The sequence below is a fragment of the Cricetulus griseus genome, chromosome 2 (genome assembly GCF_003668045.3).
Source record: "Cricetulus griseus strain 17A/GY chromosome 2, alternate assembly CriGri-PICRH-1.0, whole genome shotgun sequence".
NCBI classification, from domain to species: Eukaryota; Metazoa; Chordata; class Mammalia; order Rodentia; family Cricetidae; genus Cricetulus; species Cricetulus griseus.
Genome location: NC_048595.1, coordinates 47746028 through 47772997, shown reverse-complemented (window position 1 = coordinate 47772997; position 26970 = coordinate 47746028). Strand labels below are relative to the sequence as shown.

The 26970-nt window shown below is 43.8% G+C and overlaps 1 protein-coding gene and 1 pseudogene across 1 annotated transcript in view; both read left to right on the top strand.

The window, feature by feature from the left end:
* The first annotated feature begins 1035 nt into the window (after window positions 1-1035).
* On the top strand, window positions 1036-4322 carry LOC100751626 (annotated as a pseudogene).
* A 9192-nt stretch (window positions 4323-13514) lies between these two features.
* LOC103159204 (ubiquitin-conjugating enzyme E2 variant 1-like) overlaps window positions 13515-26970 on the top strand; it is a 29941-nt gene continuing 16485 nt past the window's right edge. The window contains 3 exon segments of the mRNA XM_027402273.2: window positions 13515-13801; window positions 14236-14811; window positions 15735-16295. Coding sequence (XP_027258074.2) covers window positions 13515-13801; window positions 14236-14811; window positions 15735-16295 — 1424 coding nt within the window.

The following is a 26970-nucleotide window of genomic DNA, read 5'->3' as shown; positions in this document are numbered from 1 at the left end:
GATTTTCTGATTTCCTCTCTTAGGATCTCTATCATCTCCATGAAGTTGTTTTTAAGGTTGCTCTCTTCTTCTTCATCTGTGGTGGGATGTTCAGGTCTTGCTGGTGTAGAGTCCCTAGACTCTGGTGGTATCATATTGGTTTTCCTGTTGTTGGATGTGTTCTTATATTGTCATTTTCCCATCTCTTCTTCCAGTGGGTGCAGGTGGTGTGTCTTCCTTTCCTAGTTTGTATGTATACAGAGGACTGAGACAGGGGAGGAACATTGGAGGGAAAGAAAGGAGATGCCTTGATAGAGGGAGACAGTACAGGTTTGGAGAGAGGTCTGGCTCAAAGGAAGTGTTAGGGGATCCACAGGGATGACCCCAACTAAGAATCAAGGCAGTGGTGCAGAGGATGCCTTTGATGTCCTTCCCCTATAATGAGATTGATGTCTACCTTGGTTACCATTCCTTGAGCCTGCATCCAGTAACTGTTCGAAGCAGAAACAGGCATTCTCAGCTATGCACTGAACCATACTCCTGGAATTCAGTTGTGGAGAGGGAGGAGGGATGAGCAAAGGAGCCAAGACGGTGCTGGAGAAACCCGAAGAATCAGTTGACCTGACCTAGTGAGAGCATGGAGAACCTAGTCATAAAGCTGGGGAACCAGTATCAAATTAAGCCATCTGAATGCAGGCGCCAGAGAGGAGGCCAAGACAGTCTGTGTGACCTCTAACAGTGGAGCCACTGTTTATCCCTAGAGCACAAATGGCCTTTGGGAGCCCATTGTGGAGGTATACTATTGCAGCCCAGATACAGCAAGGAGGGCCTAAGCCCTACCCCATATGTTATGAGGGACTTTGAAGTCCCCCAATGGAGGACCTCAATATCCCTGGGGAGGAAGTGGAGGATAGGTTAGGAGGTTGGTAGGGAACACCGGAGAATGGGAGGGATGGGAGGGCGAGGGAATGGGGGCATGGATATTTTAAAATGAGTATCTCTAAAATAAAAATAAATAAATAAAAAATGTGTGTGCTATGTGAGGCATGTCCAGGTATGACTGCAATTTTCTCAGAGTTCACAAGAGAGCAACATCCCCAGGAGCTGGAGTTTGTGAAGCGACCGACCAAAGTAGTGGGAGTTAAACTCTGGTCCTTTGCAAGAGCAGTACAAGCTCTTGACCCCTGAGCAGTCTCTCCTCCTGTGGCATTGAGTATTATGTGAAGCTATGTGCTTTGGATCCCTTGATGAGAGATTTGCCCCTAGGCTTTCATTTCTCAGTACCCAGAAGCAATCTTCCCCTATTTATTGCCCACAATGACAAACATCTGAGCCTCAGGTCATAGCAACAGAGTTTAAAATATAGCTGGCACAAAGCCTTAACAAAGGAGACCAACCTGGGGTGCCTAATTAATGGTCTTCAGTGTATTCATAGGCTAAGAAAGAAGTCGGGCAAATTTCTGTTCTAGGATATAACCCATGTCGTCATAGCACTCCAGAGGGGAAGACACACTTCCAGAGTCATGTGGCTCAGGTTGGAAGTGTGGTGCACAAGGTCTTTCAGGACTACCATGGAGATGTCATTGTCACACAAACTGACTATGGTAGGCTGGGAATATTGGCTCAGGGCAGGCAGAAGGAAATGAAAGTGAGACTCACCCATCCTACGATGTTCTAATTCTCGGATCTGTAGTGTGTCTACTTTATGCTCTAGAAGAAATCTGAAGAGTCATGGGACTCATCAGTTTTAAGGCCTCCTTCAAGGTCAGATATTTGAGTTGACAGAGGCTTCAACATTGGGAGAGGGACTCCAAATCTGACTGGGAACCAGCAGAGAGTGATGGACAGGCAACCAAGGGGGTCTTCAGAAACCTAGGAGAAACCAAGGGCTAGTTATTTGACATATGGTGATGGGTTACTCCCTTATTTGGCACCTTCCTTCTCCTGAGGCTGACTACCAAAGTCCAGCACTCAGTAGCCCCCTTTGGTTCAGCTAATTAACATGCCCAATTAAAATTAAACATCTCATCCTAACATGGGGTTCTCCCCCCCCTTTGCATTTATATACCGCCATTTACCTATGTGCCACATCTGTCTCCTCCCTATCCAGAGGCAATCCTTTGTTCCTCTGAGACAAATATCCCTCCCCCTGTCCCTTGTCCCTTTCCCTTCTCCCTTTTCTCCTGTACCACCATGATAGCATAGTCCATTCTAACACAGACTTTCAGTTTTTCTCTTCTTAAGATTGACACGTGCAAGGTCAATTGCTGCTGTTTTTCTTGCTGGAGTCAGAAAGCAGCCACTTTCACTTTCCTTCCCCAGTTAATAAAGGATCTCTCAGGTGTTTGGGTGTGGGTTGTACCTAAGCTGGGGTTTAGAAGGGAGTCCCCCACTGTGTGGGAGTCCCCTGCACTCCATATTAGATTTGACAGGAGCGCTATGAAGAAAGAGCCTGAAACATACCCTTACTAGATCTGACACACAAATCTGGCCTTCTAGCATAGCAGCTCTGTCATTCATTCCTCAGCTTCAGGAGTGGTCATCTGAGCCCTTGATTTAGTCAACAGGGAACAAGCCAGGCTTAGATATTCTAATGAGTCCTTCATTGTAGATCCCATATTGCCTGCCTGATTTCAGGGTCCACTAATCTCCAATGTTAAAGAGAAAGGTTCTTCCTGGGAGCAGAATCAGTTCTCCATGCTTCCTTACCTGAACAACTGCTGCATGTGTTCACTGAGAGATGCTGGAGTGATGGAGCTCAGTCTCCAGATGGGTGGTAGTCATCATCAGAGACCCCAGAGTGAGGGAAGGCAAGGGCCTGGCTGGCAGCATCCACTTCAGGATGGTAGTTTGTCCACCAATAAAGGGTTGCTTGTGAAAGATCCCCGAAGGGAGACCCTCACTCAAATCTCAGGAATAGCGCACACCCAGTGAGGCACTGAGACCGGACTTGCTGCAATCACATGAGGAAGTTTATTGAAAAAGGAATTGAATGAGATCTCAAGCCAGCATGCTGGGGTCGAGACTCATACACCACGCAGGGGTGGAGGAGTTCGACCCCGACCCAAACTTGTGACAAGCTTATAAGGGCAAAAACCATAAAGGAGGGGGAGGACTAGGGAGGAAATAGGGGAAGCCCAAAGTTACACATTTACTCATCAGTTAAACTATGTGGACACACCTGGGGCATTTGAACTTTCCACAGAGGTCGTTGGGACGTCCTGTGGTTATTCCAGGAGCTGTTTTTTCTCATGAGAGTTCCGGGAGAGGCCACCTGCAGGGGACGGGAGCCCCAAGGTGATGAGCCCATGTTCTTATAGACAGCTAGTAATTTTTTTTACTCTTCACTTGAACAGTGGAAGAAGAGCTTCCTAAATAGTTTTTCTACTACCTGCATCTTAGCACTTACATCTACCGAATTTTTAGAGAAAAACAAAGAATTATAGGACAACAAAGATTGTCAAAATGATAAAAATGGTATGTCAATCCTGATTAAGTTGCTTATTCCTTCATTTAATTGTTCCACTTTTAAATCATCCATTATGTCATCATACCAAGACAGAATTCTCTCCACTTTAATAGTGTTTTTCATTTTTTAGTGTGGGAAAAAAAGAACTCTTAAACTCATCTCTTCCTTTAAGAATTTCCAATTAGGCACTCACCCGGTTCGAAGCTGGCTGAGATGGAAAGGCAAAACACCCAGGGCAGAGGGGAGGATAGCTTTACCCCCCCCCCGCCCCTACCCTACCCCCCCACCCGACCCCCGTCACGCACAGAGTGGGGCGGAGGGCGAAGAAGCTACAGGCCAAGCAGCCATAGGCGGCAGGACAGGATGGAGACACCAGCCCCATGGACAAGGAGGAGGCATGCAGGCAAAGAGGCCAGTCTTCCTGCTGCCTGCTGCTCCACTCTCAGGCCAGTGGCTCCTCCCTGTGAAAGAAGAGAGGAGAAAAATCCCCATCCCCGCACACAGACACATGCCATTAAAATAAAACTGGATGAAGATATTTACTCCGATGGTCGAACATTTGAGACTTCAGATATGCTTTAACCTGAAGTCAAGGAATGTGGAAATCAGGATTTGCAAAGACACCAAGGATGTCAGTTCCCTGACAAAAGCAGCCGATTTTGTGCAAGCCTTTGTTCTCGGGTTTCAGGTGGAGAATGCCCTTGCCCTTATCAGACTGGATGACCTCTTCCTAGAGTCTTTTGAAATAACTGACATTAAGCCCCTAAAAGGAGATCACCTGTCAAGGGCAATAGGAAGAATTGCTGGCAAAGGAGAAAAAACCAAATTTACCATAGACAATGTGACACGGACACGGATTGTTTTGGCAGAATGAAAGTTCACATTCTGAGCTCTTTCCAAAACATCAAGATGGTGAGGACTGCCATCTGCAACCTCATCCTAGGAAATCCTCCATCACAGGTTTATAGCAATATCTGAGATGTTGCCAGCAGATAGGTGGACCAGTTCTGATTCCCCTCAATCCTTGAGGTGTTCACAGAAAACCATGGGAAGATTTCCCAGCAACCTACAGCTCAGGTTCCTTTTCAGGTCTCAGCCCAAGCAGAAGCAGAAAGGGAACGTTTAACAGGACTTGTACTCCCCTGCTTCTAGAATAATTTAAATAAGAAAGTGTAATACTGTTAATATTTAACACATTGAGTGTAAATTGCTGTCTTTTTCACATGGGGTCAGACTCACAGTTTAAAATCCTGTCATTTAGAGGGAGCTTCTTTCTTTCTTTCTTTCTTTCTTTCTTTCTTTCTTTCTTTCTTTCTTTTGGTTTTTCGAGACAGGGTTTCTCTGTGTAGCTTTGGAGCCTTTCTTGGCAGTCACTCTGGAGACCAGGCTGGCCTGGAACTCACAGAGATCCGCCTGCTTTTGCCAACCACGTGCTGGGTTTGAAGGCGTGTGCCACAAATGACAGACAAGAGGCAGCTTCTTAAGACAGATTTGTAAGTAAACTTACAAGCATTGTTTTTTTCTCTGGAAATTTTAATTAAAATCTCGACCTGTGAATCACAGTCCTTGGTACAGGCAGGGCACTGTGACTGCTTCAGGGTTGGGACATAACATTAGTCTGCACTATTGAACCTAATGTGTTCATCTTTACACCCAGTGCAGTTTATGAAATGAAAGCCCCGTACCACAAGGCTAATGAATTACTTTTCAGTAAGTAATGAAAGTAAAGCAGTTTCCCAAGAAAATTGTTTTCCAAACAGTATATTCTTGTAACTAGTGTCTGTTATATCAATTTGCTTATTTCTTATATTGTTTAGAACCTATTTCATTAAATGTGAGGTTTAGATAAAAAAAAAAGAATTTCCAATTAATTTACCAATTCTTCTGACAATGTCAGTGAACTGTGAGGTATAGCACATTTGAATCAGAGATCTACCTTGTGGGCTTGAGCTGAGAGTGTCAGCCCTTAGGAGAGGGGCTCTGGGAAACACTGGAAAACCTCCTGAGTTTGGGTGGTAGCTGAAGACTATTTAGAAAAGCTACAACCCAAAAATTCAACTGACTCTCAAAGACTTGGGGAAAAACAAAACCAAAAGAAAACCTACCTGTGCAGGCAAGGACTCAGGTGGGAGTCCTACCTGCAGCTCAGCTTGAGCAAGGCCCATTGGTTTCAAAAAATTGGCTTTTTTTTTTTAAATGAATTCATACCTTTGCTGGGTGCCAGTTTGTAGCTCAAAAAAGAAAAGACTTAGAGACAGATATTGGGGTTCAAGCTTCAAGCTGAAGATCAGAGAAGCAAAGCAGCTAATGCAGTACCTATATTATCCCTACCCAGCTGAAATGGCAATCCTGTGTCCACAAACACTCACAAGTGAAAATCCCTGAATTCCTGTGTGCTCCTCCTCACATTCCTTCCTCTGCCCAGCCATATCCTCCTGTCTCCACCTTCCTAATGCTGGGATTAAAGGCCTGTGATCCCAAGTGCTAAGTTCACCTTTGGGTGAGCTGTTTCTTTTAGTAGTAGTCAGTGTGTCCTTGAACTAACAGATCTGTCTACCTCCTAATCCTGAATCCTGGGATTAAAGGTGTATACCACCTCTGTCTAGCTCCATGGCTGCTGGGATTAAAGGTGTGTATCACCACTGTCTGAACTCTACAGCTTGAGGCTTGCTTTACTTTCTGAATCCTCAGGAAAGCTTTAATAAGGCTTAAAGAATATATCACCACAATGAAGCATAAAAAAAATAACAGAAATAGAAGAACTTTGAGATTCAACCACCACCAAAATTAAACCAATTAGAAGTCTCCAACCCAAGCTGGGCTGTGGTGGCTCATGCATCTGGGAAGCAGAGGCAGGCCTGGTCTACAGAGTGAGTTCCAGGAAAGCCAGGGCCACACAGAGAAATCCTGTCTCAAAAATCCTAAGGGGAAAAAGAAAAGTCAACTACCTAAATAGACTCATAACAAATGAAGAAATTGATATGGAAATTAAAAAAAAATCCCTCTGGCTAAAGAACACCCAGGCCCTGATGGGATTCAAACAGAATCCTAGCAGACATTCAAATGAGAACTATAATCTATCCTTCTTACAGTATCAAAGAAAAACAAAAACAGATGAAGTGCCACCAAACTCCATCTACAGAGCCTGCAATAGCATACCAGGTAAAGAGGAAAACAACAACAACAAATAAATGAATATCCTTGATGAACATAGATCCACGTCCATTCACTGCAATATTTGCAAGCATAATACAGGCATACATAAAAAGATTATCTACTTATATACATGAACACTTATCTCTGAAATGAAGAAATGCCTCACTATACACATGTCACTAAATGTAAAATAAATAAATAAATAGACTATCACTGAATTATACCTTTTTCTTTGATTGGTGGTTTTTTGTTTGTTTTTTTTTTTGTTTTTTTGTTTTTTTTCCTGAGACAGGGTTTTTCTGTGTAGTTTTGGAGCCTATCCTGGCATTCGCTCTGGAGACCAGGCTGGCCTTGAACTCACAGACATCTGCCTGTCTCTGCCTCCCGAGTGCTGGGATTAAAGGCATTTGCCACCAACGCCCGGCTTTGTTTTGGTTTTTTGTTTTGTTTTGTTTTGTTTTGTTTTGTTTTCAAGACAGGGTTTCTCTGTGTAGCTTTGGAGCCTATCCTGGCACTTGCTCTGGAGACCAGGCTGGCCTCGAACTCACAGAGATCCGCCTGCCTCTGCCTCCTGAGTGCACTACCAACGCCCGGCCTGTTTTTGTTTTTTTGAGACAGGGTTGTTGTGTAGCTTTGGAGCCTGTCCTGGTACTAGCTCTGTAGATCATTTTGCCCTGAACTCATAGAGATCCACCTGCCTCTGCTTTAAGATTGAAGGCAGGTGCCACCACTACTTGGCTAAACTGTTTTCCTTTTAGTATTGTTGTTGATGTTGATTTTGTTATTGTGTTTGTTTTGTTTTAAGACAATATCTTATTATACACTTACACATGCACACACACACACACACACACACACACACACACACACACACACACACACATATCCCAAGATGCCCTCAGCTTCCTGTCCTCCTGCCTCAGCTTCTAGATTTCTGAGGATCATTACAGGCATGCATTAGATTGTTTTTATTTAGTTTCTTTTTTAAAAAAATATTTATTTACTTTCATTTTATGTGCATTGGTGTTTGCATGTACATCTGTGTGTGTCAGAAGCTCCATGTAGGTTCTGGGAATTGAACCTGGGTCCTCTGGAATAACAGCCAGGGCTCTTGCCCACTGAGCCATCTCTCTAGTCACCTTGAATTAAATGCAGAAATAGCCTTTTAAAAATCCAACATGCCTTGATAAAAGTCCAGAAAGTTAGGGGGATAGCGAACAGACTTCAACACAATAAAAGCTCTATATGAGAAACACCCAACCAATGTCATGCTAACTGGAGAAAAACTGCAAGCAATTCCAATGAAGTCAGGAAGTCGACAAGAATGTCCAGTATCACCATGCCTTTTCAATATTGTGCTTGACGGACTAGCTGGAGCATTATGACAAGAGAAGAAAATAAAGGGAACCATATAGAAAAAGAAGTTAAACCATCCTTATTTCCAGGTGTTTATAAATACTCATTTCTTTCTTCTTTCTTTCTTTCTTTCTTTCTTTCTTTCTTTCTTTCTTTCTTTCTTTCTTTCTTTCTTTCCTTTCTTTCTTTCTCTCTCTCTCTCTCTCTCTCTCTTTCTTTTTTCTTTCTTTCTTTCTTCTGAGACAGGTTTTCTCTGTGTAGCTTTGGAGCCTATCCTTGCACTCGCTCTGGAGACCAGGCTGGCCTGGAACTTACAGAGATCTGCCTGCCTCTGCCTCCTAAGAGCTGGGATTAAAGGCATGTGCCCCCTAAGCCTGGAGATTCATTTCTTTTTATTTTTTGAGTATGAATGTTTGCCTATATTCATATAATGCATGTAATGTTAACAGCAGTCCATACCACAGGAGCCATTGCCATTGCCCTCAGTTGTGTCGCAGAACGTGGGAGCAAGACTAACTGCTGTAGGCACCACATACTTTGGACAAAGGACTGTTAGGAATGAAGCTGGAACTTATCTGCAAGTCCTATGTACAAAGGTGGTATTCACGCTGCTGGGGGAAAATGCAATTAAAAGTCCTACAAGGCTGTGAAGCCTATGAACCACTATCCAAGACAAGATATGTCAAGATAGAGCCAAGGGTGCAATAATGACATGTTTTAGAGGTGACTGACAGCTACCTAATTGGACTTCTGGTCTTCTCAATGGGGTGGAATTTATATCTGGTACTAGAAAGTTAGGCAACTCCCTGTGGCTGGTGAGGTTATGGACCCTAGGAGAACCCATTACTGTCCTACTTCTATACCGGTATAAGACCACCTGTTCTCTAAGAACTCATCCTTGTATCCATAGATGAATGTAGGTCTTAACAAGTCCACAACAAAAAACATTTTTGTTTGTTTGAAGTAGATGGAGTCCATCATAGAAATCCATAATGATGAAAAAGGAAAGAGGGAATAACAGTGAGGTTCCCATCCCCAGTTAATACATCTAGAAAACTGACCTACACCTAAGGTTCAGGGAACATGCAGGAAGAGAGAGCAGAAAGACTCTAAGAGCCAGAGGACTGTGATGTCTAATGTGAGGTAGTCTTCTCTAAATGACAGAGAGCTGCACACAACCATTAACAACTTGGCCACCTGAACAAGACCTGTATGGTGGCAAGACCAGCAACCAACACAACCTGGATGGGAAAATCTCAGAAGGTCTCAGCCAAGAGGAAGAAATACAGGGATTAAAGAGTTGCCAAAAGAGGGAGGAGAATCAGTTATCTGGGACCAGCTCCCTGATTGCTATCCTTATCCACCTGGTGATCTTCCCTAAACTCCTGTATACGAGCAACGCTGAAGGAGCTTGGCAGGATGTATTTATAGGTGTGTGTTTGTGTGTGTGTGTGAGAGAGAGAGAGGGTGGAGAGAGAGAGAGAGAGAGAGAGAGAGAGAGAGAGCAATTATTAAAGAAGGGGTGATGAAATTGCATAGGAAAGGGGGGATAAGAGAGAATTTGGAGGAGGGAGAATATGGAGTGGAAATGATGTCAGTACCTAATTCATAAACTGCTTAAATGGTTCTTTAAAAAAACTGGATGGGCCAACAAGATGACTCAGCATGTAAAGTCACAAGGTAAGCATGGTGAGGTGACATTGATATCCAAGACTTTGTGTGAAAGAGAACACATCCCAGACTCTGAATTTTATTTGATCCTTTACTTTTTATTCTCTCTCTCTCTCTCTCTCTCTCCTCTCTCTCTCTCTCTCTCTCTGTCTATCCTTCCTTCCTTCTTGCCTTATTTCCTTCCTTCCTCCCTCCCTCCCTCCTTCCCTCTTTCTTTCTTTCTTTCTTTCTTTCTTTCTTTCTTTCTTTCTTTCTTTCCTTCTTTTTTTCTTTCTATTTTTTTTGAGACAGGGTTTCTCTGTGTAGCTTTGAAACCTATCCTGGCACTCGCTCTGGAGACCAGGCTGGGCTCGAACTCACAGAGATCCGCCTGCCTCTGCCTCCCAAGTGCTGGGATTAAAGGCGTGCACCACCAACGCCCGGCTTTCTTTCTTTCTTTCTTTCTTTCTTTCTTTCTTTCTTTCCTTCCTTCCTTCCTTCCTTCCTTCCTTCCTTCCTTCCTTCCTTCCTTTCTTTCTTTCCCTTTGTCTGTCATTTTCCTTTTTTTGATATTTTGAGTCAGGGCGTTATTATGTAGCTTTGGCTCTCCTGGAACTCACTATGTAGCTGAGGCTGGCCTTGAACTCAGAGAATTGCCTGCTTCTGGCTCTCAAGTGCTGAGATTAAAGGCTGGGATTGAAGGTGTGCACCAACTTTCTCAGCTTCATTTGTTTTCTAATTGAATCATTTTTCCCGATTTTTGTCTGAAGGAGTCTTGATGTAACAATTGCTCCTTCCTTCCCTCTGTTCCTTCCTTCCTTTCATCGCTATAGGACCTGGTGCTTTTCACACTGGGTTAGAAGCTGCTCATGGGCAAAGGTGACTTAATACTCCTGATACTACAGCTCTCTCCCATTTACTTCAGAGGTGATAGTCATGCACATGTGCCCAGCAGATGTCATAGAGACCAGTCCAAGCCCAGTGGTTCCCTGCTGTTGGGAAAGGAAATTCAAAAATGTAACAAGAATTAATAAGAGATCCAGAGACAGATTTTTGGGGTTCAAGCTTCAAACTGAAGACCAGAGAAGCACAGCAGCCAAGCCACAAGCTCTTATTCTACCTGAGGCTGAAGGCTGATCCTGTCTCCAGGATCTCTCTTCCAAGCCTCAGCCTGCTGCCTCTCATCACTGTGACTTGAGACTAAATTTACACCCGAGACTGTTTGCTTTTGTTGTCTCCTTAGTGCTGGCATTAAAAGAACATGATCCAAACTGCTGAGATCACCTTTGTGTGAGCTTTGTCTCTTTTAGACTGATACAAGCTTGTGTAGGCCTGAGTGGCCTTAGACTCACAGAGATCTATCTGCCTTCGTCTCCTGAGTCCAGGGATTAAAGGTGTGTGTCAACTCTACCCAGCTTCTACGTCTTACTTTTATGGCTGGCTTTGAATTTTGATTCTTTGGGCAGTCTTTATTAAATCATCAATAATATATCACCACACAATTTTTTTTTGCAATTATTGGTGTAGGGGCATTTGCCATGGTGCACATGTGGAGTTCAGAGGAAACCTTCGGGAGGAGTCTGTTCTGGGTTCCAGACATCAAACTCACGTCTTCACACTAGGAACAAGTACCTGTGGAGCAATCTTTGGATTGCTAGGTGAGATATTTGTTCTAAAAGACCATCTGAGGCACTTGGTTTCTACTGTTTTCTTCAAGAAAAGCACCTCTGCTTTCCATTTGGACTTCCAGGTTGTTGTTTTGACAATTTATGGGCCAGGTTGGCCTGAAACTCACAGAAATCCTCCGGCCTCAGCTTCTGAAATGCTAAGATGAAGAGTATGCACCCCTTGCAGGAGATACTTGTGTATTAATAAAGTTTGTTCTTTGTTTGATTTCCACCTCATCATGCTTTGCTATTGATTTTCACTTTGAGTTAAAGGGTCCATCTTACCCTTGATGATTCTAACCTGTTGGTCAAGTCATCATCCCAAATAAGCTTATTGCTTGGGAGGACTCAAGGTTCCGGACACCACCTCAGCCCTTCCTCATCTGCAGCAAATTCATGTGGTGTGTTTTTGTTTTGTGTTTGGTTTTTAATTTGTCATTTTGAGACAAAACATAATTTTGTAGCCTTTGGCTACCCTAAACCTCACTACACATTCAAATACCCAGACACAATAAAACACACACATAGACACTAAAACCACACACACTAAATATTCACATATATAAACATGTGCATGAAAATGCATATAAAAATCAGTCAATCTATCCACAGATGAAATATTGACTTTGAATGTAGTATTTTTGTTTTCATAGATTCAACCAATCTGCTGTAGAAAAAAAAAATCCTTATCAGGATAAAATGGGTGGAGGCATATTGAGCCTGTTAGGAGATTTTTTTGGAGAGGGGTGGGGCTTCATGGGGAGGAGTCAGTTGCAAGGTGTATAAATAGGTTAGAGGAGACCTGGTAGAATCTCAGAGTCCTGGAGCTGGAGTCACTGATTGACTGTGCTGAGGAGTCCTGGAGCCTGGAGTCTTTGGTTGGCCCTGCTGGCAACAGAAGCTCTATAACCCCTGTCCATATCAGGTAAGTCACTCACCTCCATTGGGAAGCTTAGGGCAAGTTGGTGTAGCCTTTTCACCAACTAAACTAAATTTCCAGATGATGGCTTTACATTTTTTTCTTTTTTCTTTCTTTCTTTCTTTCTTTTTTTTGAGACAGGGTTTCTCTGTGTAGCTTTGGAGCCTATCCTGGCACTTGCTCTGGAGATGAGGCTGGCCTTGAACTCACAGAGATTCTCCTGCCTCTGCCTCCTGAGTGCTGGGATGGAAGGCGAATACCACCAACGCCCGGCTTTAAATGCTAAGGACACAATTTAGTATTTTCACATCTGGTGTAGTTTGGCTTTAATGAGCAATGATCATTCATAGAAATGTACGTTTAATGTTCTTTGGATCATTTGAGCTCTTGGAGAAAGGGGTAAAATAGGCAAGGCTGGTCTTTCTCTCTCTCTCTCTCTCTCTCTCTCTCTCTCTTGCTTTTGTTTTTCAAGACAGGGTTTCTCTGTGGCTTTAGAGGCTGCCCTGAAACTAGCTCTTGTAGACCAGGCTGGTTTCAAACTCAGAGATCCTCCTGCCCCTCCCTCCCAAGAGCTGGGATTAAAGGTTTGTGCTAGCAAAACCCTGCTGTAAGACTGGTCTTGAACTCTAGATCCCTCGACTTTATCCAGGATTCTAGACTCGTGATGGAATTAGAGTTAGTATCCTCTTGTAATTTAATACCTTTTAAAAGTGTAAACCAAACTACCAAATGTTTGTAAATTTCCTTTTCTTATCACTTTTATTCCTGTAGATCCCAATGCATCACAGGAAAATCTTTGTCTTTGTAGCCTCTGTTCTCTTGGCTTCTCATCTATGATTCTCATTTTAGAAGGAGCATGTACTCATAGGCATTTCACTAATTTTCCTCACTCCTTCACTGGAGGGATCAGTTTGGTGAAGGCACAACTTATTGGTGGATTGGGTGTGTGACATGAACACTGTATTTTATGAGTACTTGGAAAGATGGTCAGTGTCTTTTCTTGTAGGGTCTGGTCAGTCTGTATGCTCCTGAATACTTCCAAATAGAAGAGCAGGGGTAGGTACCTGGTGGGATAAGATTAATTAGTGCCTGTGTGGGGGCTTTAGTGAGAGTCTACATGCTGAGAGTGAGGGTAGTTTTGCTTTGATACCACCAGATCTTATATAATAAGACACTGAGGTCTCTATTATTGCCAGTACAAGGACTCTGACCCTCTGGTTCCTGCAATGTGTGAGAAGTGCGAATTCCCAAAACATAAGTTGAAAATAATACCTCCTAAATGCTTCACCAGGTTCCTTCTGACTGAAGATCTATCAGGATGAGCATCTACAACCCACCTTCACTCCAACATCTGGCAGTGCAGAGCCTTCTGTTGAATGAGGCCTCAACCATTTCTACTCTGGAGTACCTGCCCCCTCATCTCTTCCCACCAGTGTTCAAGGAGGCCTTCACTGGTAGACACATGCAGCTACTGAAGGCAATGGTGGCAGCCTGGCCCTTTTCCTACCTCCCCGTGGGGGCTCTGATGGAGACACCCAATGTGGAGTTGTTGCAAGCTGTTCTGGGTGGTGTAGATATTCTGCAGGCACAGAAGGTTCGTCCCAGGTAAGCAAGACCCAGGTAGACTAGAAGGGGAGTTGCTGGGCTATAGGTAAGATACATGTGAGGTCAGGGAGAATGGGGTCAAAGTGGACAGAAACTTCTGGTATCATCCACTTGGAGGTCTGTAGCACTTGTATTCATGTGGAGAGCTCATAAAATGACAGTTAGGAGTGGAGGAGAGCTCAGAGTAAATGAAGCCACAGTGGAATGAGCTTTCCCTGGCTCTCCTACAGACACTTGGTGTGAAAGAGACACAAGTCTAGAGTAATTGAATAGAGGGAGACAAGAAAGGTCTCCAGATGAAGTTCACGCAAAGAGTGCCCTTGCCTGGCAGGTGAGAGGGGCTATGTTTGAACTGACATAGAGAAGTAGGACAAAGGCTGTCTCTGAGTTGTTTTCTGGTTTACATCAAGAAATTGCAACTTTTTTCTCCACAGAAGGTGGAAGCTTCGAGTACTTGACCTGAGGAATATGACCCAGGATTTCTGGGATGTATGGCCTAGCAGAAAGAATTTGTACTGCTCAACAGAGACTGAAAGTCAGGAGCAAGTAAGCAGTAAACTGAGGAGGGATGTGAAGGTGGTCACTGACCTCAGCCTCAGGTTCCACCTGAAAGAACACCAAACATGCTTGTTGCAGTGGGCCCAGCAGAGGAAAGACTCTGTGCAGCTTTGCTGTGTGAAGATGATTATTTTTGCTTTCCCTGTGGAGATTATCAACGAGGTCTTGGACATTTTCCTGCCAGATGACATCGAGGAATTGGAGCTATTCACAAGCCAAGTTCTGATCTTCCTGGGTCACATTGCACCTCACTTTGGCCATATGACAAAACTTCACAAATTCTGTCTCACTCACACCTTCTTGCAGACAGATATGGTTGTAAATACCTTGGCAGACATAGAGGAGATGTGTGCTCTGCAGTTTCTTTCTGAGTTCTCCAAACACAACTCTCTCAATCATCTTTCCATGGAAGGCATCTACTTTTCCCATCTCCCCCTGCAGCAGCTGTTGAGGTAAGGAGTGATGAAAAGCTGCTTCTACTGTGACTGCACACCTTTTCCCTTTACTTCAAGCACAAGTGGGCCCATGGGGCGTCCCAGCCGCTGTGGATATAATAGTGATGGACTCATTACAGTCTCTAAGGGTGGGCTTGTATCCTTCATAACCAAGGTCAGTTGTTTTAATGACCATTTATTTAGTAGTCAGCGCTGAGGTAGGAGATGTTTAGAGAGCTGTCTTGAAAGCAGGTCCATTGGGGTGGTGGGGAGTGTCAGACAATGGTGAGCGTGCTGTGGATATTCCTTCTTGAGGTCCTGGATATGCTCATGGGAATGAAAAAGGACAGAGTAGCAGACCCTGAGCTGGGGAGAATCCACATCTGTACAGGAACCTAAGTAACTCTGTACTCAGATCTGTGAACAGGGGCCAGCTTGTTCTTCTGGTTGAGCCTTTATCAGCCTATAAGTCCCCATGGAGAGAAGGATAATATGAGCATAGGTTGGTACATAGTAGATGGAAAATGGTTGGTTCTGGGGTGAGGGACTATCAGTTTTAAGGTTGAAGCACTGAAACTGGGGATAGAGGCTGTGACTTGTAGGAGGGACAGTGCTGAGGTATTCAGGACACATGCCAAGATGCTGCCAGAACCTTTTTGTGATGGTCCTTTCTGGGTATGAGCTCCTGGCCTGCTGTGACAAACTCTAGGTCTGTTTGACAGCATAAGGATGGGGAGCTGCCGATGTGTGGTCCAAGACCATCCCAGCTTATTTGTATGCCTCAGAAAATGATTACATGAGCAGGCACCAACAGGTTGTATCCCAAGTGGTGACCTTCAGCATAAGGCTAGACTGTTTTGCATATATGGTTTCTTCTTTCTCAGTGTCAAACTTTTCAGTGCTCTCTAACACCATGAACTAATTTCCTTTTCTTTTCATAGTTGTCTGAAGTCCCCCTTGGAATCCTTGTCCATCAATCTCTGCTATCTCACCCACTCAGACTTGATAAATTTGTCACAGTGTCAGAGGCTCTGTCAACTTAAACACCTGAACCTTAGTAATGTAGTGTTCTCCAAGTCTGGTGTCACACATCTCCGAGTTCTCCTTGAAAATACAGCAGACTCTTTGCAGACCCTGGAGTTAGCGAACTGCAGGATGGGGGACTCTGAGCTCAGTGCCCTCTTGCCTGCCCTGAGCCAGTGCTCACAGATCACTACTGCGAATTTTTATGACAACGACATCTCTACTGCCATACTGAAGAAGCTTGTGCAAAGCATGGCCAATCTAAGCAACTTGACTGCAGAGTTCTACCCCGCCCCTCTAGAGTGCTATGACCCACTGGGTTCTGTTCATGTGGAGGAATTTTCCCAACTCTGTATTGAGCTCCGGAATATAGTCTTTGCCAAAAGGCAGCCTAAGACAATAGTCTTTGGTATAGGCATTTGCCTTGAATGCCGTAGGCGCTGTGTTTATAACACAGAGATCAGACTTTGCCAGTGTTGGCAATAAATAGGAAAGGATTGTGTATGGATACTGAGAATTGAAAGTCTAGGGGTTGGACTTTCATTATGGAGTCCCAGAACACATGGCTTCAGACATTGTGTGATGCATTGGAAACCAGAGTGTTCAGGGTATGCACAACATAGGGACTAACATGACTTGAAGTATAAACGGAGCACAGTATAGTTGTTTTCTGGAATCAGAAAGGCTATTTTGCATTTCTAACTGTGCCTCTGTCAAACAGGATTACCACTGACTTGCCAGTCTGTGACAGTTTAAAACATGGTCAGGCTAGGAACCTGGATGTTCTTCCCTTGTGTCCTCAGTCATTAATCTCAGTTTTAGGTTCATAGTCAAGGTGTCCTCTGACCCGCATTTAGTATGATTAAGGACATTATTGGCCAAGGCGTGCCAGCATCAAAATGAACTGAAGTCATTCATGCCATTGCTGTCCCCTATTTACTTCCCATGACACAGCTCCTCAGTGGATTGATTGTACATAATTGTTAAACTGGATGCAGCAATGTAGACCTGATCTCCTTTGAGAAGTTTTTGGAGAAACACAGATTACAACCCAAGATACTCAGATAGGAGCTGCTGGGTACCTCTTGAAGATGAGTGAAACTAAAGTCCTTGCCTAGAAACCTGACTGACCTGAGACCTGCTTGTTAACTATTTGGTTTTAAGTTCTATCCTTATTTACTAAGAGAGTAGCCAAGTCAGCTATTTCATTGTATCAGGTAGCATTAAGATAATTTGTATTACTCTGTATTTTCATTGGTCTTTATTAATAAACCAAATCTCCCTTTTCTCACATGTCATCATGAGGCCTGCTAACTTCTTACACTGTACTAACTGTGAAGGACACTTGATTATCAAACTTTGGACAGAACCATCCCTGGAGGGTAATGTGGTTATGAGAAGAATGGCATTTCAACACAAGACCCTGATTACTAACACATTCTAGAAAAGTGTGGAGGTTCACAGAACTTAAGGTTCCATCCATGCTCACAAGGGTTGTCTGTCACAGGTTAAGAGCATACAGTGACTATGAGGAATCTTCTTGTTCTTCTAAAATGTTTCATATTTTAGCAGTGAAGGTGGAGTCCCACAACACACCTTAGTCACAGCAAATCGAATACATACAGTATCCATGCAATGAAAATCCTTTTCAGGTCAATTCATCCACAGAAAGGAAACACTGCAGCCAGGTTCTTCATGCCTGAGGCTCACTTGGCTTTCTGAGTCTCCATGTGCTGCCATTGTTCTTCAAGATATGGAGCCTTGAAGCTTCTAGATGCAGAACTCTGAGGAAACTGCAGCAGAGGCATTTAGAGTTGCTGGATCCCTTGGGCCATTTGTGTTCATTGATGTCTGCTCCCCCTCATTGTGAAGACATATAAACTTTTAAAGGATACATACATATCTGTATTAGTACAAGTATGAACTGTGTATTGTACACAAGTTAGCCAAAGATGATTTTTTTGGTTTATATTTGAGCAGATAAAAAATTATTCATTTTGTAGGTTGTTTCTTTAGGTTTATTTGTATTTGTAGTGAGGATCCTCAGCTATCCACAGACAAACCTTGGTAGTAAAGCCCTAGGCAGGAAGGATGACATCCATGGCCCTGCCTGGCGCCATTTGGTTCAGGCATGCACTGATGACCCACAGGCCAGGCTGGAACCTGATGGCCTCAGTTGGTTGGGAAACATCCTTGGATCCACTCAATGCCATTTGACTCTGGTTAGTGCTAGCTGCCCATAGGCCAGTCTGGGTCCTTAAGGCCTTTTTGTTTGTTTGTTTGTTTGGTTGGTTGGTTGATTTATTATTATTTTTTATTAGTTCAAATTAGGAACAAGCTTGCCTCACATGTCAATCCCTTTTCCCTCTCCTTCCCTTCCCCCCCAAGCCCCCACCAGCCCCCTCTTCCCTCCCCATCCCCCCTCTGCACTCCATGGAGGGTAGAGCCCTCCATGGGGGCTCCCAAAATTCCATAACATCATCCTGGGCTGGGCCTAGGCCCTCCCCCATGTGTCCAGGCAAGAGAGCATCCCTTCACATGGGATGGGCTCTCAAAGTCCCTTCTGACAACAGGGAGAAATACTGATCCACGGGGCTGGAGAGATGGCTCAGAGGTTAAGAGCACTGACTGCTCTTCCAGAGGTCCTGAGTTCAATTCCCAGCAACCACATGGTGGCTCACAGCCACCCGTTATGAGATCTGGTACCCACTTCTAGTGTGCAGATATACATGGAAGCAGAATGTTGGATACATAATAAATAAATAAATAAAATTAAAAAAGATTACTGATCCACTACCAGGGGCCCCATAGAGTGCCGAGGCCTCCTTGTTGACATCCATATTCAGGGTTCTGGATCAGTCCTGTGATGGCCTCCCAGACAGCAGTCTGGGGTCCATGTGCTCCCCCTTGTTCAGGCCAGCTGTTTCTGTGGGATTCACCAGCCTGATCCCGACCCCTTTGATCTTCATTCCTCTGTCTGCAACTGGGTTCCAGAGTTCAGTTCAGTGTACAGATGCGGGTGTCTGGTGTACAGCTGCAGGTGTCTGCCTCTGCTTCCATGGGCCACTGGATGAGGGCTCTAGGATGGCATATATAGTAGTCATCAGTCTCAATATAGGGGAAGGGCATTTAGGGTAGCCTCTCTGCCATTGCCTAGATTGTCAGTTGGTGTCATCCTTGTAGATCTCTGGAAATCTCCCTAGTGCCAGATCTCTCCAAGGACCTATAATGGCTCCCTGTTGTGATATCTCTCATCCTGTTCTCCTCTATTATTCCCCCGACTCAACCTTTCTGCTCCTCCATTTCCTCCTCTCCCTTCCTCTTCTCCTCCTCTTATTTTGCCAGCTCCCTCTCCCCTATCCTCATGCCCCCAATTAGCTCAGGAGATCCAGCCCCTTCCCATTCTCCGGGGTCCATGCATTTTTCTCTTAGAGTCCTTCTTGTTTGCTAGTTATTAAGGTCTGTTTTTCTGGAAAGATGTTCATTAAACAGCCACATGCCTTTTGGCTCACTCATGTGGTACCCACACTGAAGACAGGCTGGATGTTCAAGTCCTGGGCTTGTTGGTAGACATTCATGTCCCACTAGGTGTCATTCTGCTGTGGAGGGTGGAAGCCCCACATGGGCCACCTGTGTCACCAAGTCCTTGGCAGGTAGGAAGCATCTGCAGCCCATCCTGATGCCATCTCAATCAGGTGGGTACAGGCCACCAACTTGCCAGACTGGGTCCTCAAGTATAGGGGTGGGGGAAAGATATCCATAGGCCCTCCCAATGCCATCCCACTCAGGTGGGTGTAAGCCAACCACAGACCAGACAGTGTCATCAAATCCTGTGCTGGAGGGAAGATATTGATGTCAGAGGCAGATAGGACACCTGTTTACAATATCTGTCATGTGACAGCATGGGCAGGAGAGAGATTTCCCCATCTGTCACCATCAAGGTCTGAGGCAGGTGGGAGAGCTAGCCCTGAGGTCATAAGAGTGGGAGAGATGTCCCTGCCTCTCTCTAGCTGCAGCACCCTGGAGAGTAGTCCCTATACCATGCCTGGGCAACACAGTAGAGCTGACCCTGAAGCTGTAGGTGTAGGAGAACTGCCCCTTAGGGTATGAAAGCAGGAGAACTGACCCTGTTCCTTGCTCATCACTGCAAGAGGTGAACTAGCTGGAGCAAGGCAGGAGAGCTAACCCTCGTGATAAAGACAGGTGAGAGCGGGCAGGCTGACAAACCCTGCAACTGTCCAGGCCAAGAATCAGGGTCATGTGTTGGCTCACCCTCCATCAACCCCATCTATGATCTGCTGAGCATAGGTAGGGTGGCAAAGGGCTGTAGAATCTCCTAAACACAGGGAAGCAAATGGACATTCAGAAAGAGTTCCAATAGGGCCCAAAATCTAGTGTAGTTGAGACCAGGGGCCTAAAACCAAACTAATGATTCTTTCAATGAAGGCCTGCATATACAGATGCTTGGATAATGTGTTTACTGTGTCACACTGTGTCACACTGCAGCTTCTCTGACAAGATTGTCCCTTTCTCCTAGTTTTTCTTTTACTTTTTATTTTAAATTTTATTTTGTTTTATTTTATGGAGTTGCAGGGACAGTGGACAGATTCAAGGGGATGGGAGGTGGGTGGGATCCAGATGCATCAAGACACAAAGAATATATTAAAAAAGAAATTTTCTCGGCTGTGGTGCCACATGCCTTTAATCTCTGCACCCAGGATACAGAGGCAGGTAGATCTCTGTGAGATCGAGGACAGACTGGTCTATAGAATGAGTTCCAGGAAAGCCAAGGCTACACAGAGAAATCTTGTCTGGAAACAAAATAAAATAGAGAAAGTAAATTATCAAGACAAACTTCTGTCTATATGATTTTAATGGGCTTTCTTTCTAGAGTCACTGGAGGTATCTGAATATCAACAACATGACCATAGTTTCTGTTCCTCTGTTACATCAGGAATAGAAAGATCACACAAAGCAGGGTGATGGTGGTAACAATTTTAATCCTAGCACCTAGGCAGAAGCAGGTGGATCTCTGTGAGCTTGAGCCCAGCCTGTTCTACAGAGTGTTTTCAGAGACAGCCAGGACTACACAGATAATTAGTCTGATGGTCAGAGGAGGGAATTAGCTTTAAAATTAGAGTTCATTTTTCCAGATTCTCTTTCTTATATCAATTTTATTATTCACACTTTACTTTTTTTTTAAAGTCAGGGTTTCTCTTTGTATCCCTGGTTGTGTTGGATCTCACTCTTTAGACCAGGCTGACCTCCAATTGAGAGATCCACCTGCCTCAGTCTCCTGAGTGATGGGATAAAATGTGTGTGCCAGCTCTTCCTGCCTGGTCATTCATATCCTTCAAGAGTTGATCCTTTTAATCAAGGTGTGTAATTTATTAGCACAGAATAACTTTTCACAATAGTCGAGGTGAAGGAATGAGGGTTTGAATCCTTGGAAGTATGGTGTGTAATAAGCATCAGGCTCTAAACTGTGTCCTCAGGCTTCCCAAAGAAACAGTATTAGTAATATAATGTTTATAAACATACAAGCAGATGATATGTAGTGGATACACACTCACAAGTGAATATAATGTGTATAGTGTTGGATAAGATAGTAAGCGGAAGCACTGTGTGGTCACCCTCTCCAATCCCAAGGCCAAGATGTCCCTGTCTTCTCATTCTGTCAATCTCAGACCCCTACTTTTCTCACCAGTAATAAAAATGACCAAGAAGAGTCTAAGATTAGGGACTGGGAGAGATGTCTCAGTGGTTAAGAACACTAGCAGGTCTTCCAGAGGTCTGAATTTCAAAACCCAGCAGCCACATGTTGTTGTACAACCATCTGTATTGAGATCTGTTGCCTTCTTCTGACCTGCAGGGATGCATGCAGACAGAACTCTGTACACATAATACATAAATACATTTTTAAAAAATTTTTCATAAGAAAATCCAAGATTACCTTCAGGGTTAAAAATAATCCAGAATGCAATATTGGTTAACCTGGGGAACTGACTGGGTGCCAGCAAGGGCTGGTGGTGAATAACTACAGTTCCCAACTACAGTTCCCTGAACTAGGAAGGCTAGGCAGGAGCCTTTTAGAGTCATGAGAGAGAACACTGAGCAACACCTACATGTTTGTCTGCTTAAAAAGTGAAGCTAGAATGTAGTTGTGACACTGAGAGCTTACTTGACATGCACTAGGTTCTCACCAACAACAAATGTTTGAAAAGCAATCCCAATGGGAGTGGGGGTGCACGCCTTTAAACCCAGCACTCCGGGTGCATAGATAAGCACAACTCTGTGATTTGGAGGACAGACTGGTCAACTTATTGAGGTCCAGGCCTTCCAAGACATAGAACCAAAAGAAAAAAATGAAAAAATAAAGGAAAGGAAAGAAAGGAAGGAAGAAGGAAAGAGAAAGGAAAAAAGAAAGAAAGAGAGGAGAAATCTATATTGGTCATGGATTTTGGAATATTTGTAATCCCAGTAACAGTTGAAAACTGAACCAGGAGAATGTGGGCCAGCTCCTATGGTTCTAATGGAGTTGGTCATGGTGTGTAAACTGGCAACAGCCAGTCTGACTCTTTCTGTATGAAAGGATGCTGAGAGCCCAGCAAGCTGTGGAATAATATTTGTGCACTGTATATATGTATTGCTCTAATTGTTAGTAAAAAGTTGGTTGGCTTATGGCTAGGCAGGATTTGGGGGGCAGAAAGAATACTGGGAAGAAGGAAGACAGAGTCAAATGAGTTGCCAAGCCGATGGAAAGCAGGCAGGACATGAAAGGGAGGCAAAACCAACAAGTCTTGGAGCAACACAGAGATCAATACAAATGGGTTAATTTATGTTATAAAAGTTACCCAGAATTTGTTTTCACACTCCTTTATTTCATGTACTAAGGAGGCAGAGACAGGCAGATCTCTGTGAGTTCAAGGCCAGCTTAGTCTATAGAGCAAGTATCAGAACGGCCTCCAAAGCTACAGAGAAACCATGTCAAAAAAAAATTGACTTAGAGAAACTGCTGGATTAAACCAACCTATATGTTTTAAAAACATCTTGACTTCAAAATGGAAGTTAAAAGGTGTGTTGCTTTTGGCACGAGGCTATACTTTTGCTTCCACAGGACTTGAGAGAGTATGGATTCATTCTAGGTGATCAGGTTTAATCCAGGAAGACCCCTGATAAACCTGACTACAGATACAAAGAAATAAACCTAAAATAACCTACAAAACATAAAACAAAAAATAATTTTGTCTAACTTGTGTACGATACCCAGTCTATACTTGCATCAATACAGATATGTATGATTCATTTAAAGGTTTATATATTTTCAGAGCAAGGAGGACCAGACACCAATGAACACAAATGGCCCAGGTGATCCAGCAACCCAAAGTGTCTGTCTCTATTGAAGTTTCCTCAGAGTTCTGCATACAGAACAGTTTAAATGAGGGTGGGCTGAGTTGATTCAGCCTCAGAAACTACTCCAACCAAGACTTAACCATTATCCTGAATTTTCTCAGGGTCCCCCAAACTCACCAATACCCATCCAAAAGAGGAGTAGTCTAGTAAATGATGTGCAAATTCCCAAAATATTGGTTAGGGATGTTTATTATCATTGCAGAGGTGTTTGCCATGAATTGTATTTTCTCCTAGTTAAAAAAAAAGACTATACAAAGAGTTAAATTCAAAGAACTCTTCCAAAAGGAATAAAAAAGGATGATATGAAATAGAAATAAGAGGCCAGGCAGTAGTGCCACACGCCTTTAATCCCAGCATTTGGGAGGCAGAGGTAGGTGAATCTCTGTGAGTTTGAGACCAGCCTACAAGAGCTAGTTCCAGGACAGCCTCCAAAGCCACAGAGAAACCCTGTCTCAACACCCCTCCCTGCCCCCCAAAAGCAATAGAAATGAAAGGTAAAAGGGTAGATTGTTGAATTTATTTAAACCTGAAAGTGCCCTGAAATTCATGATCTTTGGGTTTTTAGCCTAAGACTAGATTCTGTTTATTCTTGACAGGGATTGGGAAAGTCAGTTCTGTGCACTGAGAAATGAAATCCAAGGGACTGATTTCTCCTTAAGAGGACATAGAACAATGAGTTGTGGGTTGAGGTATAATGTGTGAGGTAATAATATAGGGCATCCAGATTGGAGGGGTCAAAGTTGATATGGAAAATAGTAGGTCTATGTCAAGGGAGCAGGGAAATGCCCCTTTTGCTGAGTGTTGCCATTTAGACTTCACACTTCATTTTACCTGTAGGATGGGACAGAGATCAGGTTATGAAAACTTAGGGGGTCTTACGAACCATCTAATTCCTGACCAAGTTCCTCCTTAAACAATAGAAACAGTCTGCTATGCCCTTAGTTCTCTAAGATAATATGGCTGTGCCTAAAAACAAAAAGAGCAAATTAATTGGGTTGAACATTCTGTGTCAGTTGGCTGCTGCTGTGGGACATTTGGTGACACTGTGAATCTCTGACACTGTGTTATGAGAATTAACTTTCTATCAGGGGGCAGAGCCAGGGACTACTTCACCAGAATTAGCCACAGAGAGGCTGGGAATGTGGATAAAGAGACTCACAGGAAGAAGTAGGGAGGGACTTCAAGATTCGAGGTCTTTCAGGTTTCAGATAAGTGGGGTGATAATTTTCTTTCTGGATCTTTGACCAAGAAACAAAGGTCAGTTGCTTGCTTCTCACCTTCTCTGATCTATCAGGTTTTCACCCAACACCTGACTCGTGAATCTTTAATGGTAAACAGATAAATAGAGACTCTGATGTTATTTAAATTATCAGTAGAATCAGGTGCAGCCCCACACCCACAGAAAAACATCAGATGACATTGATGGAATACTTAGGGAAACCCATAATCCCTGAGTTTTGATTGGTGAAACATGTAACTGTAACTTGGCGAGAAATGGTTGTGGGTTTTGTGTTTATGAATGCTCTTTCTGGCAGTGTTGGAAGCTACCAGAAGAAAAAAGGCTCTGGTCCTTGTCCTGCCTCCCAGATGGATCAGTGAGCCCTCTTCTACGGTCCCCTTTTATATGGTGACTTACTAAAGACTTTGGAACCCGTAAGTATTGTTTCTTTACTTATTAAAGACTTTGGAACCCGTAAGTATTGTCTCTTTACTTCCTTATGGTTCAAGACAGACATGTAACACATAGATACAGGATCCTTAAGATTCAAATAGCTTCTTATCAGCTGGGCGGTAGTGGTACATGTCTTTTGTCCCAGCCCTCGGGAGGCAGAGGCAGGCTGATCCCTGTGAGTTCGAGACCAGCCTGGTCTACAAGAGCGAGTTCCAGGACAGCTTCCAAAGACACAGAGAAGCCCTGTCTCAAAAAACAAAACAAAACAAAAATACAAAACAAAAACAAATAGCTTCTTATCTTCTAAGAGGCTTCTAGCTGAACAGTTTAAAGAAAGCCTTTTCCCTGGTTGCAATTTTGGCTTTTTTTTTTTTATTTGAATTAGAAAGAAGTTTGTCTTACAAGTCACTCCAAGTTCTCTCTCCCTCCCATCCTCCACTACCCCCCCAACTAAAACCCTTACCTATCACATATCCTTTCTGCTCCCCCTGGATGGTGAGGCCTTCCATAGGGTGTCATCAGAGTCTATCATATCCTTTGGGATAGGGCCTAGGCCCATCACTGTGTGTCTTGGCTCAGGGAGTATCCCTCTATGTGGATTGGACTTCCAAAGTCCACACCTATGCTAGGGATAAGTACTGAACTACTACAGGAGGTCCCATAGATTTTTCTCATTGAAACCCACGTTCCTGGGGTCTGGATCAGTCCCATGCTGGTATTCCAGCTATCAGTCTGGGGACCAAGAGCTCCCTGTTATTCAGGTCAGCTGTTTCTGTGGGTTTCACCAGCCTGATCTGGACCCCTTTGCTCATCACTTGTTTTTCTCTGCAACTGGATTCCAGTTCAGTTCAATAATTAGCTGTGGGTGTCTGCTTCTACTTCCACAAGCTGCTGGATGAAGGCTAAAGGATGGCATATAAGACAGTGATCAATCTCATTATCAGGGGAGGGCATTTAAGGTAGCCTTTATTCTGGTGCTTAGATTGTTAGTTGGTGTCATCTTTGTAGATCTCCAAACCTTTCCCTAGTGCCTGATTTCTCTGTAAACCTAAAATGTCTCCATTATGCTATCTCCTTTCGTGTTTTCTTCTATTCTTCCCCCGACTCAAACTTTCTGCTCCCTCATATCCTCCTCACCCTTCCTCTTCTCCCCTTCTCCTAGCTCCCTCCCCCCTCATCCCTTGCTCCCAATTTACTTAGGAGATCTTGTCCCTTTCCCCTTCTCCAGGGGACCATGTATGTCTCTCTTAGGGTCCTCCTTGTTTACTAGCTTCTCTGGCAGTGTAGACTGTAGGCTGGTAATCCTTTGCTCTATGTCTAAAATACTCATATGAGTGAGTACATACCATATTTGTCTTTTTGTGATTGGGTTACCTCACTCAGAATGGTTTCTTCTAGTTCCTTCCATTTTCCTGCAAATTTCAAAATTCCATTTTTTTTTTCTGCTGAGTAGTACTCAATTGTGTAAATGTACCACATTTTCTCTATCCATTTTTCAGTTGAAGGACATCTAGGTTGCTTCCAGGTTCTGGCTATTACAAATAGTGCTGCTCTGAACATCATTGAACAGATGTCCTTGTTGTATGAATGTGCTTCTTTTGGGGATATGCCTAGGAGTGGAATTGCTGGATCTTGTGGTAGACTCATTCCCATTTTCTTGAGGAGTCACCATACTGATTTCCAAAGTGGCTGTACAAGTTGGCACTCCCACCAGCAGTGGAGGAGTGTTCCCCTTTCTCCACATCCTCTCCAGCATGAACTGTCATTGGTGTTTTTGATTTTAGCCATTCTGACAGGTGTAAGATGGTATCTCAGAGTTGTTTTGATTTGCATTTCCCTGATGGCTAAGGATGTTGAACACTTTCTTATGTGCCTTTCAGCCATTTTAGATTTGTCTATTGAGAATTGTCTATTTAGTTTTGTACCCCACTTTTTAATTGGATTGTTTGGTGTTTTGGAGACTGGCTGATTGAGTTCTTTGTATATTTTGGATATCAGCCCTCTGTCAGATGTGGGGTTGGTGAATATCTTTTCTCAGTCTGTGGGCTGCCGCTTTGTCTTTCTGACTG